Here is a 14525-nt window from a genome sequence, read left to right as displayed (position 1 = left end):
ACTGAAACAAGAGGGAGAAAACAAGTGAGGGAGTGACAGACATGGGAAGCGACGCAAGAGGATGTGCGGACAGTGAGCGAATGAAGACGGGTCAAAGAGTGCAGTGTTGGAAAAGAGAAAAAGAGTGAGAAGGAGGGCTAGAGATGCATGTCATTCCTCTGTAAATGAAGAACGCTCACTGTGGGAGCCATTAAGCAGTAATTCACCCATCGGTCAACCACACACACATTTTACACGCAGAAAACTCACACAAATACCCATTCATGCTCTGAGGACATGCTTCCAGTTCAAACTGTACATGCAAAGACATTTTTAAATGCTAGGACATAGTGGTATGATGGTAGAAATGTATTTACTGGTAGAGATTTTGTGAAACCGTTTATAACTCCTTTGTTTGACTGTTTTACGTTATTTTTTTGTTCTATACTTAAGCAAGAAACATATTTGTAATGAATAATATTATCGTTTGTCTCAGTTCAAAAGTAGAGATTATATAAATTTTCATATTTATTTCACTGATTTATCCATTACAGGCTATTTTAATATATAAAACCATTATCCATTTGTTGTCCAGCTAAAAAAAACTATACTACCATTTCAAAAGTTTTTTTTTTTTTTTTTTTTTTATATGTCTCTTCTGCTCACCAAAACTGCATTTTATTAAAAACCCAAACTTTTTAAATATTTTTTATCACCGTGATACAAACTGTTGTCAAAACAGTTCGGTCATACCACCCATCCCCTAAATCATAGTAATATCTTGCCAAAATCAAGTACTTGGAAACTGAAAATAGACCCAAAACCATGATCCTAATGGATTGATGCATATCTATGTTTTCTATGTGAACCTGATGTTTGTGTTTGGACCCTGCAGGTGCCGCTAACATGTTGGCGGGCCAGAAGAAGAACCTGTTTGCAGTGGCTAAGACCTGGTACCAGCAGTTCTCCGTTCACACCCTGAGTCTGATCCAAGGGAACCGCTCGGTCTGCGGGTTTCACCTGGGCTACCTGGACTCTGAGACTGAGCTCATTTCTCAGGCCATGGCGGTCATTATGGACCTGTACAAACAGGGCAAGATCAAGCCCCGAATTGACTCCACCTACCACCTAGAGCAGGTGAATGAATGAATGAGCGTCTGATGGGGGTCATTTGATCTGATATGTGTGTTCTGAGTTCTTTGAGGGGAAAAAAATAACTCATATTTGGGAGTGTATTTATGGCAGGATGTTGGAATCCGTTGAGATTCCACCTTGAGCAGGCCAGGGATATATATACACATGCGTGGGTGTTCTTTCATGATCTTCCTCAACCACCATCCATGTACTCCTTCCACTCTTTGATCAAGCGTATTTGCTTTGTCCCTCACTCGTTCTTTCATCCATCTTTCCCTATTATTTCTTCTCCTTTCTTATCTCCCCTGTTGCTATGGAGACGTCTCTTCCTGCTTACAGTAAGTAACTGCGAATGCGAGCTGATGCTTTTTTGACGATCCGGGCTTTTATCAGCCTCATCAGACTTTGGTGTTATATATAAAAAAAAAAAAAAGAATTATGAAGTGCTTTCAATTCAAGTGAAACGCATATATAATTCAACAATATTTCAGTTCATGGGTGAGAGAAGCGCTGTTTTAAGCGCTCCATGTTTGTTGGTAACTCATTCTCCCTGTCCTTCACTCTCATTTCCTGTCTCATTCTCTTTCCTCAATCTGTTCGAGTCAATCGTCAGGGCCAGGTTGCATTTCCTCGTTGCTAGGAGATGGCTCGCTGTTGCCGTGGCGCTGGTTGTTAGGTAAAGTGGTAAAGGAGAGGTGACCTGGGGGAAAACAGAGAAGGAGACTGGTGAACTGACCAGAGAATAGCTGATGTACGTTGATCAATACTCGAAGAAGAAAAGTAATTCATTTTCAGTTGTACTTTATCAACATTTTTGTAACTAGTGATACACCGATATATTGTCTATTATTGGCCCATTTTGACATTACAACTGTCGATGCTTGGCTGAATAACAATTGTTTTCATTTTTCACCCGTAAATGACAAGTGAAAAATGTGTCTTTAAAACTCTTGCGACGTATAAATTTTTTTAAATATAAAATAAAGTGTGTATATATTAATTAATTGTACATAACATACAAGTTTGTTAATATAGTGTGTGTGTGGATTTGACTATATATATATATATATATATATATATATATTTATTTTTTATTGTTATTATTTTATAAATGGTCCTATTTGCTATAATTTAAATACGCATGCATCATAATAAAAATTATGTAATACTTTATAATTATAAAAATATTAATATAAAATAGTAAAAAAAACTTAATTCATTACAATAAATAGTCAAATGCATTAATTTTATTAAATTAAATCAAAGCCACACAGCTTTCTAAATTTCAGTACTGGCTGTTGAAAAACATTATCCACTGATATTTGGCTATTTTCAGATTACTGCCATTTGTCAATAAATGTGACTTGTCAGCAGACAATGTTTTTTGTGTTTTTTTTGTGTGTTTTTAAGTAGCTTTTTGTTATTGCCATGAAATATAGTAAATAAAGTCCATGAAATCAAAATTGCCGTTTTGTCCAAACAATGCCCATTGATAATAAAATGCTCTTTTATGATGAAAGTGCCAGCAAAGCAGTTGACAATGGTGTACATCTAAAGGCTTGTGTCTATTGGTCATCAGCCACCTTACTTCCTAGAGTACCGGTAGAGTAAGCAACCAATACATTGAACACATACAGTAACATCTCATAAATAGTGTTTGTGTGCGCGTGAAGTTCAGTATTAGATCAACTGTCAACAGCTTGTTAGATATTCTTACCACAGCAGATGGCCAGTCAAGCTGCTCTCTCTGCCGTTCCTCATCCACACCCTCACCAGTCTCTCTCTCTCTCTCTCTCTCCCGCTCAGGTCGGTGATGCCATGCGTAGGATGCAAGAGAGGCACAACATCGGTAAAATCATCCTCACCACCGAGCCCATGAAGGAAGAGGAGAAGAAAGAGGAGGCCAAGAAAGATGAGGAGAAGAAGAAAGACGACAAGAAAAAGGATGACAAGAAGAAAGAAGACAAGAAGAAGGACGAGGCCAAGAAGGAGGAGAAAAAGGAGGAAAAGAAGAAGGAAGAGACCAAGAAGGATGAGAAGAAACCAGAAGAAAAGAAGGAAGAAGCCAAGAAAGAGGAGAACTGAGGGGAGAGAAACATTGTGGATGTGCTTTGTGTCTGTGTCAGCGGTTTGGGAGTGGTCTGAGTGTATTTGTGTGTGTGTGTGTGAGAATGGAGGGGTGTATAGTATAATTAGCTAATTAGCTTAAGCCCAGGTGATTCTTAACATTAGATCAGATCTGCAATTATTCAATCAACAGAATACACACACACACACACACACACACACACACACACACACACTGTACACCAAGGGAACACACCACTATATTGTTCTGTTGTAACCCGGTAGTATTTATTCACAGTTTTGCTGCATCCTTTCTAACTCTTTCTTATGACTGCACGCCACCGAGGTGTGTTAGCGCAGTATTATCCTTTTTATAAATCTCACCACATTGTTTACTCAACCAATGTCTTTAATTATATAACAAAATAACCTTATTCTGCATTCTTTAAAAGTGTACTACCATATCCTCTAACAATATTTCTGCCAAACTAATGCACTATAAATTTATTGTATTCCACCGAAATATTAGTTAACTTTTTAGACTCAAACCAAAAACCACGCTCTCTACACCCCTCCGTGTGTTTGTGTATCCGCTGTGAGACTGGGTTTTTCGTTCTCTTTTCGTTTCTGTTCTGAAGTGGGTGCGTTTGTTTGATTTGTCGTACATCAATAGTGAAAGAACTTTTTTTTCCTGCCCACCTTGGCACACAAAACGAGAGCACCCACCTACACTCCCATTGTTTATGTTGTTTTGGACCAGACTCACTGACATGCACTCAAGCTCCGCCCCCTGGAGGAGTCAGGGTGGTTTCTGATTGGCCGAGAGGGACAACAAGCCTCTTTCATGCACACGCATGTGTACTAAATTCTCAAACACCCCGCCAACATTATCCCAAAAACTAACAAGTTTGTCTTAGGCTTCAGCTGATCAATGTGCCATGTCATTAAAACAGGGCAAGTGCCAGGCTTTTAATGAGTCTAGCTTGGCAAACAGGACCAATTATAGAGAACATTCTCCCAGCTCTTTTCCCATCGTTTCTCTTGTATCAAATGTGGACGCATAAAGACAGGAGTGGCCTTTTTAATTCCAGATCCTCCTCCAGGATTCCTCAGGATCCTGACGCTTTCCGCCCCTCGTTCACGTGATCCAGCTGACCTGCACCTCACATTTAAATATGATCTCCACGCTGGCTCTTCCAACTACGCTTTCTCTCTCCCTGTTCTCTTACCCTTTTCGTCATGGTGGTTGGCATAGCAACAGCAGTTAGGCTAGTTAGAGATGACAGTTAGGTTTCACCCCCACATCCCAGATGGTCACAAACATACAACCACTCACATCTCCACATCAGCTTTTTTTTTTATATATATGATAAACTTCAGTGGTTTTATTTTAATGCATTTTGGAATGTGACGACTCCCTCTCTTAGACATGTCAATCAAAGCCTCTGGCTCCTCCCTCTCCCCTGTTACTCAGATAGCAGTAATCTACTGCCTCCGCTGGGGATTTATATGCATTGCAGTGCTATCATTCAAGTACTCAAGACACCTGCTGAACACTCTTTTCACACTATGAGTCTGGTTCATTGCAATATTTATGTGAAACAAAACCAGATCCCCTATTTTATATGTGCGTTTGTTGTGTGTGTGTGTGTGTGAGAGTATGTGCATTTCTGTATTTGACTGTCTGTCCTTAGGTTTGTTGTCAGATTTAGATTCAGATGTTCTTTCTTACTTTGTCTCTCTACCTCCCTCATGCTACCTTATGCTACCGTCTGGTATTTTAACCGTCTCTTTCTCTCCTCCTCTGTCAGTTTCAAACTCTCACCATCACTCTTGAATATTCCGGCCCCCATGAACGGCCTGCATTGGTTTGCTATCGTTTGCACTCAGCTTGCACTTGTAGAGAATGGCGGTTCCACTCCCGATCCACCGTATTTCTGGGTCCCGTCCGGGTCTTCACTTAGACCTTCTGTTTCTTCTCATTCTTCCAACACCCTCGCTCTTTATACACCTCTTAAACTGAGAAACAAGTGTATGAACATGCATGGAGATGCTCAGAAGGCTGCATTGTTGGATGCATGCTCGTGTTTACATAATCACTATATGAGTGCAGATAACCATTCAGGCCCAGAATGCACTGGGATGGGCTTGGAACTGCCATATTTGTCTGAAGAGTTACAATGTTCTGACTTACTAAATCCCGATCCGGTTTTTATTTCCGGGTCTGAGGGTTTGACTTTCAGTTTCTTTTTGTGTTCCGCTGGTTCTCTTCCTGTGTTCCTGTGGATGGTGACTCAGAGCACCAAGTGACCCTAACTAACACTTCAGTGAAAAATATCCGTCCTCTTTGTATTTTGTTTGATTTTGTTTTTGTTGTTTTGTTTGTTTGTTTGTTTTTGTGGTCTGCATTTCAGTAGTTTGAGTTCAAAAGGCTTTGCTGCAGTTCCTCTAAAATGTGATGAATCATGTGATTTTGTTGGTCCTGACCGAGTGTGCCAAACTTTTTTGTGAAGGTGTGACCTTCGCTATAACTGTGCTTACTGTACTGAAGAAGAAAAAAACAATGAAAGATGAAGAAAAAAAAACCTAAACGTCTGTGGTTCTTGTCGAAATGACCTCGCAGTAAAAGATCTTGAGATTCTGAATTCGCTCCTGTCGTGTGTGTGGTCAACTATGCCCTGAATATTATTGGTGCTGACTGATTTCTGATTTATTTGTTTTCTGCTAACGTTCGAATCCATGCAAAACCTCTCGTTCTCACTGTGCCTCAGTCGTAGACCAACACCAGATTGCCTCCACGCACGTTTACACATGAATGCATCACACACGTATACACTAGTTCGTCCCCAACACAGTCTCGGCTCTGCTGTCCTGAAGGGCTGGAATCTTATTCCCACTGACCTGAGACCTCCCCTCCCAGATTAAGTGTACTGTTGTTTACGGATGCACTTTTTGTGTATCATGTGGGTGTACATGGGTAATATTTGATAACCCATGACCAGAGGTAACCCAACAAAAAGATCCAGCAGCAGTCAGAACCAACTAATGATTGATGTCAGTGTAGTTTTCCACGCTGTTTCAGGCCACAAGCATTTGCTGGCTGTGGTTTTTGCTTTTTTGTTTCTCAATGAATGTGATATTAAAGAGATAGTTAGGCCAAAATTTAAATTCTGTCATTAATTACTCACCCTCCTGTAGGCTGTCTTTGGATTAAAAAAAATATATAAACAAATATTTTATGCTCCAAACAATGGAAATCAATGGTAACCAAAATGTAATGTTCTTCAAAGTACGACATGAGGGTGAGTAAAAAATGACAGAATTGTAATTTTTGGTTGAATTATTCTTTTAACATAACAGTCCTAAAGCCCCGTTCACAAGCAAGTCCTGCTGTTTTCATTCCCAGATGATCTAGCAGCGACATTCCGGTTCTGGAATTGATCTCGGCTGCTTATGACATCAGAGTTGCTGTTGATTCGGTTTCGTCCCTGGATCTGTCTGCGTGTTGGCTAACGTTACGCACCGCTGGGTCCGTTCAGAGACCGTTCATGGCACACACACCCAACAATGACATTGAGCTGGGAATGCTCGCTTTAAATCTCAAGGTTTGGACAATTATTATAGGATGATGGTTTGGAGAATTATTCCTCTTCCTTCTTTTGGACCACGCACAGCTCCACAATGAGCTCAGCTGCAGGTGCGAGTGTCTCTCGTGGATCTGGAATTGTGCGACTGGGAGCCAGAGAGAGGCTCGGATCGAGCCAAGCTGCTTCCTTCCTCAGTCTCTCACTCCAATAGTTTTCCCAGAACAGGAAACACCCCTCAGGTTTACAGAGTGCAGAATTCCTGCTACAAATGCAGCCTTAACCAGCGCTGAATCGTATCACGTCTAAACGTTATTTACAATATTAGATACACAAACGCAGTGCGCCTACAGTGAAATGTATTCATTAATTTATGCATTTGTAAAATCAATAACGAAATGAAGCTTTCAAACGCTTTTAGGTCTAAATTTATATAGCAGATGTATTTGCCTTCTCTTTGTCTGGCACATACAAGAAACAGTGAGTCATTGTGGACCGTTTCCCACACATGCTCAGCGTAACAGATCTATCTTTGTCTCGCAAATGTACGCTGCACACATCACAATGTCTTGATGCACTTTTTATGTATGTTTGGATGCATATTTGCGCGAACAAAGTGTCATGGAGATCTCGAGTAATGAAAGGCTCCGTTTGCAATCTGTAAATTACAGTTCCAACTTTCCTCTTTGGCCTTCTGACTAAAGAGCAAATCAGAGCCACCAGCTTACATTTCTGTACACTGATTGGTTTTTAATTCAAATCCCGCCCCTCCCCTCCGCACACGTCAGAGAAGCACCATGGGTTGTTTGTGTTCTTTGTTTTTTGAAACCATCAGAACTTTTTCCATTTAATTTTGAGAATCTGAAGTGCTGCTGTGTCTGTGCTCGACTCTGGGTTGGTTGGACCGCGTGTGGTCATGAGGACCGTAGAGTTCATAACGCTTCTGTGTGTGATGTGACCATTTTGCCTTACATGTTTTCCAGGACTAATTAAAGAGCATAACTAAAAAGATGTGTTTACGGAGTCGTTATTTAACATGCCGTAGATATAAATTCATTTAGACTAGAGCAATGCATATTATTTGGGTTTATAAAAGAGAATTTTATTTCAATCTGATCTGCTTTCGAAATGCTTTTTACAACATATATAATATAAATATAGCCTACATTTAATCCGAAATATAGGCTAATCCGAATACACAATGTTCTCGATGGGTATTTAAATATTGACATTTCAGTTTTCCAGTGTGACATGACTTGTTTAGGGGGGGAAACACTTTCTTTTCCCCATAAATATCAAAACATTAAAGGGATAGTTCACTTTAAAATTAAAATTCTGTCATCATTTACTCACCCTCAAGTTGTTTCTTTGTGTTCAGCAGAAGAAATAAATGAATACAGGTTTGAAACAACTTGAGGGTGAGTAAATGATGACAGAATTTAAATTTTAAAGTGAACTATCCCTTTAAGACACATTTACTTTAGCTTTAAACAAACCTCTAGTTTTTGTATACAACTATTTGCCTGTTTGTTGATGAGGTAAGAAAAATTCACTTTATTTTATTTTGTAAAACTTTATTTTTCTAATTCCCATTGTAAATTTAGTTTGTTTGTTTTAAACCAACCACAGTGCATTTGGTTAATTTCTCCTAAAACCAGAATAAATATCTTTGTTACTTTCCTTATGTGAATATATTAAAAGGATGTTCAGTGAAAATGTACGGTAAAACGACAAAGATACTGATGAGAACACTTTTTATTATTATTTGAAGTGTAGCACAAACAGTAAATTTCATTCCTAAACCGTTTGTACAGGCAAGGAAATGTCTGGAAATATAAAGAAATATTCAAACATTTTGATTTTCAGGCCAGGAAATGCAATGGGAATTTACTTAATAAATAGAAGTCGAAAATATTTGGCTAGAAATTGATTGTTAATTTGAGTGCAATGTTTATAACCCCTTTTTATTTTTAGTCTTGATAATGAATCTGATACAACATTCAGGAAACTTCTTATCTAGCAGGAAGTCTTCAAGATTAATGAGATGTAATATAAGTGTACAAGTTATTTTAAGTGTGTCATGTTTTTCTTGATGTTAAACTGGAGGTTAAGATGCCTTTTGACATTGTAATTCATTGCTTTGAAAATATGCATAATTGTTTTCAGCAAATTATTGAATGCATGTATAGTGGTGTTAATTTAGTTTCTAACTTGTGTTTGTTGAGCTAACCTTTTAAAAATGACAAATAATTTAAGCAAGTTTATTTCTAAATTATCAAAGAGAGCAGACCTTAAGTTTGGATCATTTAAGAATGCACTACATAAATAGCAACATTTTGTACACAAAACTCAATATGCACTACCGTTCAAAAGTTTGGTATCAGTAAGATTTCAAAAAAGGTTTTATTAAAGGATTAGTTCACTTTTAAAATGAAAATTCTGTCATCATATACTCACCCTTAAGTTGTTTCAAACATGAATTTCTTTCCTCTGCTGAACACAAAGGAAGATATTTAGAAGAATGTCAGTAACCAGACAGTTTCTGGTTCCCATTGACTGCCATAGTATATTTTTTTCCTACTATGGAAGTCAATGAGAACCAAAAACTGTCTGGTTACTGACATTCTTCTAAATATCTTCCTTTGTGTTCAGCAGAGGAAAGAAATTCATGTTTGAAACAACTTAAGGGTGAGTATATGATGACAGAATTTTCATTTTAAAAGTGAACTAATCCTTTAAAGGTGCCATGTGTAAAAATTGAGGTAAAAATATCCAAAAAATGAGCTACACGCATCAAAAGAATGAGAAGAAATAAGGGCAATGATGTCATTAAAAAATGTCAAGTTATAGTGCTGCAGAGATATCAACCTTATAGCATTAGCATTACTAGCCACGGCCCGACAGGTGTTGTAATACCAGTTTCGGCCATGGGAGGCGGTATGCGGGCAACATAACCACCAGCCAACCTGCAATACACGAATAACTCGCACGGCTTGTGGGCGTACTTGAACCTGATGTCAATCGTGTGGAAAGTACTGGTACAGCCCACTACTTCATTTCAATTCAGGGAAGAGAGCAGAAGGATGGCTTAAGCCTTTGGCAAGAGACCCCTACAACCACCGCGCTCTGAAGCACAAATCAGATAAGAAAAGGACCGCTCGTCACGGTCCGGGCTCGAAAGTGCGGGGGACGGCGAGCGAACTGCAGCGCATAGCCCTGTTTTACAACGTTCAGCACCCATTCTGACACGCCCGGGATCGCTCCCCATGCTTTCGCACGCATAGCTAGGGGCAGAATGGTCTCCGTGTTCTGACCGTCGCACTGCGCGGGCTCGAGAAACTGAAACGGAGGTATCAGCGCGGCGCGCGCGCCCTCGTTGTCTGAAGAGTGCTGCTCGCTGACGACAGCAGCCGGCTGTTTCACATTCAATGACTCGGTCGCTAAGGACGGAGAACAATTTGTGGCGCGAACAGGTCATGTGTAGCCTACTGTATCTTTCAACAGTGTTCGTGTTTTTTTTACTATAGTAGAGATGATCGGTTCACGTGCGCTGTCTGATGTTTACTGCATCACTCGACATGGAGAGGTCGGGTGAAGTAATAATTACAAGAGCTTCACAGTTATCAGATACAAGCATTCAACGGACCTGTAGTATATATATATATATATATATATATATATATATATATATATATATATATAGGCTATTTGTGTTTGCGCACGTGATATCAGGAAGCGTAATACACACATGATAGCAATGCGCAAATCGAGTGTGTGTGTGTCACAAATCAATATTGTTTCTTCAACTTAATAAAATATCTTACTTTACTGCAACTATCTGTTTCTGCTTCTTTATCATATTTATAGTGTGTGATTTATAAAATACCATATCCTACATCACATATTTTGATATGTGAGGTATAGCCTACTGCCCCCATCTGGTATGGAATGTGGAGTATGACTTGATTTTTTTTTGCCAGACAATTACACATGGCACCTTTAAGCAACAATACATTTAACTGATAAATGGTTGCAGTAAATAGCCTACATTTATTGTTACCAACGATTTCTATTTCAAATAAAAGCTGTTCTTTTAAACTTTTATTCATAAAAAAAAATATTCAGCAGCACAAGTGTTTTCAACATTGATAATGTTTCTTGAGCAGCTAAAACTGATTTCTGAAGGATCATGTGACACTGAAGACTGGAGTAGGCCTAATGATGGTGAAAATTCAACTTTACCATCTTAGGAAAAAGATACATTTCAAAATATTTTCAAATAGAAAAGTTATTTTAAGTTGTAAAATGTTGAAATGTATTTTTGATCAAATAAATGCAGCCTCGATGAGCATCAGAGACTTCTTTCATAAACATTACATAGGTGTTTCTCACAAAGGCTTATGCTTCATATTATTATTTAAATCTTTATTTATATAAAAATACAGTCATTATGCTCTTCAAGAAGTTGGGTGAGCTGCAATGTGCAGAGCTTTCATCTAGACAGAGTGACAACTATGAAGAAGCTCAAATATAAGGTAGCTTTGATTTTTTTTTCTTAATACATTTGGATTATTTTACAGTTTTAATGTCTTTATTATTAATCTAAAATGTGGAAAAAATTGTAGGCGTGTTGAAACTTTTGGCTAGTGGTGTATTTTCTCAAGAAAAAGACAATGAAAAAATACTTTGTTGACAGGGTTGAGATGCTCATACCTGTCCAACAGGTTACTGCACTCAAACACACCGGTTTCTTTTTCTCTTTTTTGCCCTGACACGCTCAGTGCGGAACATGATATGTGAGAGTGAGAGAGCGAACACCGAATGTAAAACAGACAATTATTCGTTCAGATAAACGAAATGGCAGAGAAGTGTTTCAAAGACCTTGATCCATTCAACTGTCCCATCTGTCTGGATGCACTCCAGGATCCAGTGACGATTCCCTGCGGACACAACTACTGCATGGGCTGTGTTAAAGACTATTGGGATAAAAAGGGTGGCAAAGACGTTGGTTACAGTTGCCCTCAGTGCAGGAAGACCTTCTCACCTCGGCCTGTTCTCAACAAAAACACCATGTTTGCAGAAGTGGTGGAGCGGTTTAAAAACACAGGACTTCAGGATTCTCCACTCACACATTGCGATGGACCGGGACACACGGAGAGAGATATCTGCACTGCCAAAAAACCCAAACCTTTGAAGATGTGTCCAGAAAACGAGGATTCATCCTGTAAGATTCACCTAAGATATCATAACAACAACGACTATCCCAGAGAAAAGCACAAGGTTATTGTTGTAAGTGGGGAACCTAAAGGAAATATTTGCTCACGGCACAACAGACCATTGGGAGACCAACAGTTCATCTGCCCCCTGTGTCTTGATGAAGTCCATCAAGAAGGACATAAGGAGATTTCAGTGGCATCTGAGAAGACAAAAACGCTGGAGCACAGGACGACTCTGGTGAAACGTGAGCTCAGGAGCAAAGACAAAACAACTGGACATGGTAGGAGACAATCTCATAAGAGGGTTCATGGCACTGAGCATAGACATGGGCATCGGAGTGGACATACCCGGGGCTCACAAGCTAAAAGAGGGCATGAAACACACAGACATAAAAGTAGTGGACACAGAGGTAATTCACATGGGCACAGTCATGGTGCTGGACACAGAAAGAAAAGACTGGGAATTATGGTCATGACAGAAACTGGCACTAGAAGAACCACTGTGGAAAACATTCGAGCGCTTTGAAGAGTCTTGAGTTTGACCACAGAGTTGCAGATGCCACGTTTTCTAGAGGAATGTTGCTTTACTAGATTCAGGCGTCGACTGACTTCTCGAGCATCATGTTTCTTTTTGAATGACAGCTATCCATTTCTGAATACATTTAAATGTTCATTCTATTAGTATTAATGAACATGATTGTTTGCTGATATTCTTAACAATTCAATGTTGGGTGTATAACGAATAGTTTCTTTATCCCACTACATTAACCATATGTAACTACGGGCCTTGGAGAAAGTTTCTTGCTTTATAATCCTAGCAGCTGCGGTGCAGTCCATGCAGAAACTCAGTCCGCAGGGAATCGGTGCAGGACCGCTGAGTTGCTCTTGGAGCAGCAGATCTCTGTGCTCAGCCATTTTAATGAAGACAATGCAGTGGAAAGACTAAGAATATACTGCCAAAGGCAGGTTTCCTGCTCTGAAAGCTGAGGACTGTGGGTGTCTGCACAGATGCAGGGAAAATAACATCCCAGAGGGCACAAACTGATAACGTTCAATATGTTGTCACTCGATATTGACGGTAAATTTTAAACAAATGGTGTATTTGGAAAGTTACTAACGTGATTCAATTAAAAGATATAACATGAAATCACATTCTGATTTGTTTTTCTAAAACGTCCTACTGTTTTTAGCATGCTTGTCAATTTTAGAAAACCGGTTTAAACAAGTCTGTGTTAAATTATGAATGTTTCATCTCTTAAATCAAACATGCTAAATGACTTTATGATAATGAAACGATCAAAATGACGGTGCATGTTTAATTCTCCATGGGATGCTCATCTCCTGGAAAAATTGCCTCTTCCACCATTTCACATTTGGAAGCTCAATTTGAGCATGAAAATGTAATTTTGACTTTTGCCTGTAAATTTGACTGTCTCATAACTGTTTCTCCATATCCCATAATTGATTTTTTCCCTTCCATAACTGCAACTTTATATTTCACAATTTTATCTCACGATTAACTGTTTTAATTTTACATTAGTGTCAGAAACAGACTGGCACACAAATGTCTGCCCTATATGTTGGAAAGGGTGATGTATGCAAATAACAATTTCAGCCAAATTCCAGAAGTAATGTTGAGTGCTCAACACTGGCTTCAAAATGCCCTGTGGGATTTGGTTCTATTGAAGACTCCACACATTCAGCGTAATAGTTGAGGGTGAAATTAGAAACCTCTTTAAATGTCCTGGTCACTGTAGCAGTCAGTGTTTTGTTTGAGAACATGTCTCTCTGTACCCTGTCGCTTCTGGTTGCAGCCTGTGTAATATCTGTGCCGGAGAGGGTCCAGACGCAGACGGTCAGCAGAGCTGAGCTGAGTCAATCTCCAGCCTCTGTTTTAACACTAAGGACAGATTCAAAGAAAAGGAGAGAGAAATGGAATATGACCCTGTTGCTCAGATTCCTGAACGTGCAGGAATGTTGCGGTGTTTTTATGCAGAGGAAAGAAGGGACAAGGGAAATATTGAGAAGATTTTATTCATATGTATACTTTTTAATGTAAAAATTCATGTTACTGGAATAAACTGTATTCAGCCAGACATATGAGCCATATGTGCACTCAAAATACAATATTAAGTATTGTATTTTTTTTGTACAAGACCAAATAACCACTTATTGCTTGGTTGAATTCTAATGTAGAATGCGGTCTTTAAGTATAACACACCGTTGAGATAAAAAAGAGAGCGTTGCCATGGACACGGTGTTCTTTAGCGGAAGCAATACAGTCGGTTTTAAATCAATAAACTCCTTTTTAAATCAATATTTTGTGTAAAATTATTGATTTATTTGGTAGCCATGTAATAAGCGGGATAATGTAGACGAGCGAGGCGGTTGTTATAGCGAATACAACCCCGACAGGCTGATCAGGACCCCGACGCGAAGCGGAGGTATCCCTTATGTACACAGCAATTATTCAGAACACCCTATAACCTAATAACGCTAAAATCAAGGGAATGCCTTAGCATTACCCACAATGCCTTAGCATTGT

The 14525-nt window shown here is 39.1% G+C and overlaps 2 protein-coding genes across 2 annotated transcripts in view; both read left to right on the top strand.

The window, feature by feature from the left end:
• The window catches only part of vat1 (vesicle amine transport 1), a 29810-nt gene extending 22042 nt beyond the window's left edge, over positions 1-7768 (top strand). Inside the window, exons 5-6 of the mRNA XM_079611246.1 lie at positions 875-1116; positions 2920-7768. Coding sequence (XP_079467372.1) covers positions 875-1116; positions 2920-3198 — 521 coding nt within the window. The 3' untranslated portion in view covers positions 3199-7768. The remainder of the gene's footprint in view (positions 1-874; positions 1117-2919) is intronic.
• Positions 7769-11495: 3727 nt separating this feature from the next.
• On the top strand, positions 11496-14092 carry LOC307001481 (E3 ubiquitin/ISG15 ligase TRIM25). Its single transcript, XM_079618051.1, has one exon. The coding sequence runs from the start codon at positions 11622-11624 to the stop codon at positions 12504-12506; it is 885 nt and encodes a 294-aa protein (XP_079474177.1). The 5' UTR covers positions 11496-11621; the 3' UTR covers positions 12507-14092.
• The last annotated feature ends 433 nt before the right edge of the window (positions 14093-14525 follow it).

The sequence above is a fragment of the Phoxinus phoxinus genome (genome assembly GCF_949152265.1).
Source record: "Phoxinus phoxinus genome assembly, chromosome: 1".
NCBI lineage: Eukaryota > Metazoa > Chordata > Actinopteri > Cypriniformes > Leuciscidae > Phoxinus > Phoxinus phoxinus.
The sequence above is the reverse complement of the archived record's forward strand: the minus strand, read 5'-3'. Positions and strand labels throughout refer to the sequence as shown.

Bases quoted from the DNA above. Each gene is read 5' to 3' on its own strand.
- LOC307001481 (XM_079618051.1), top strand. From the start codon at position 11,622: ATGGCAGAGAAGTGTTTCAAAGACCTTGATCCATTCAACTGTCCCATC.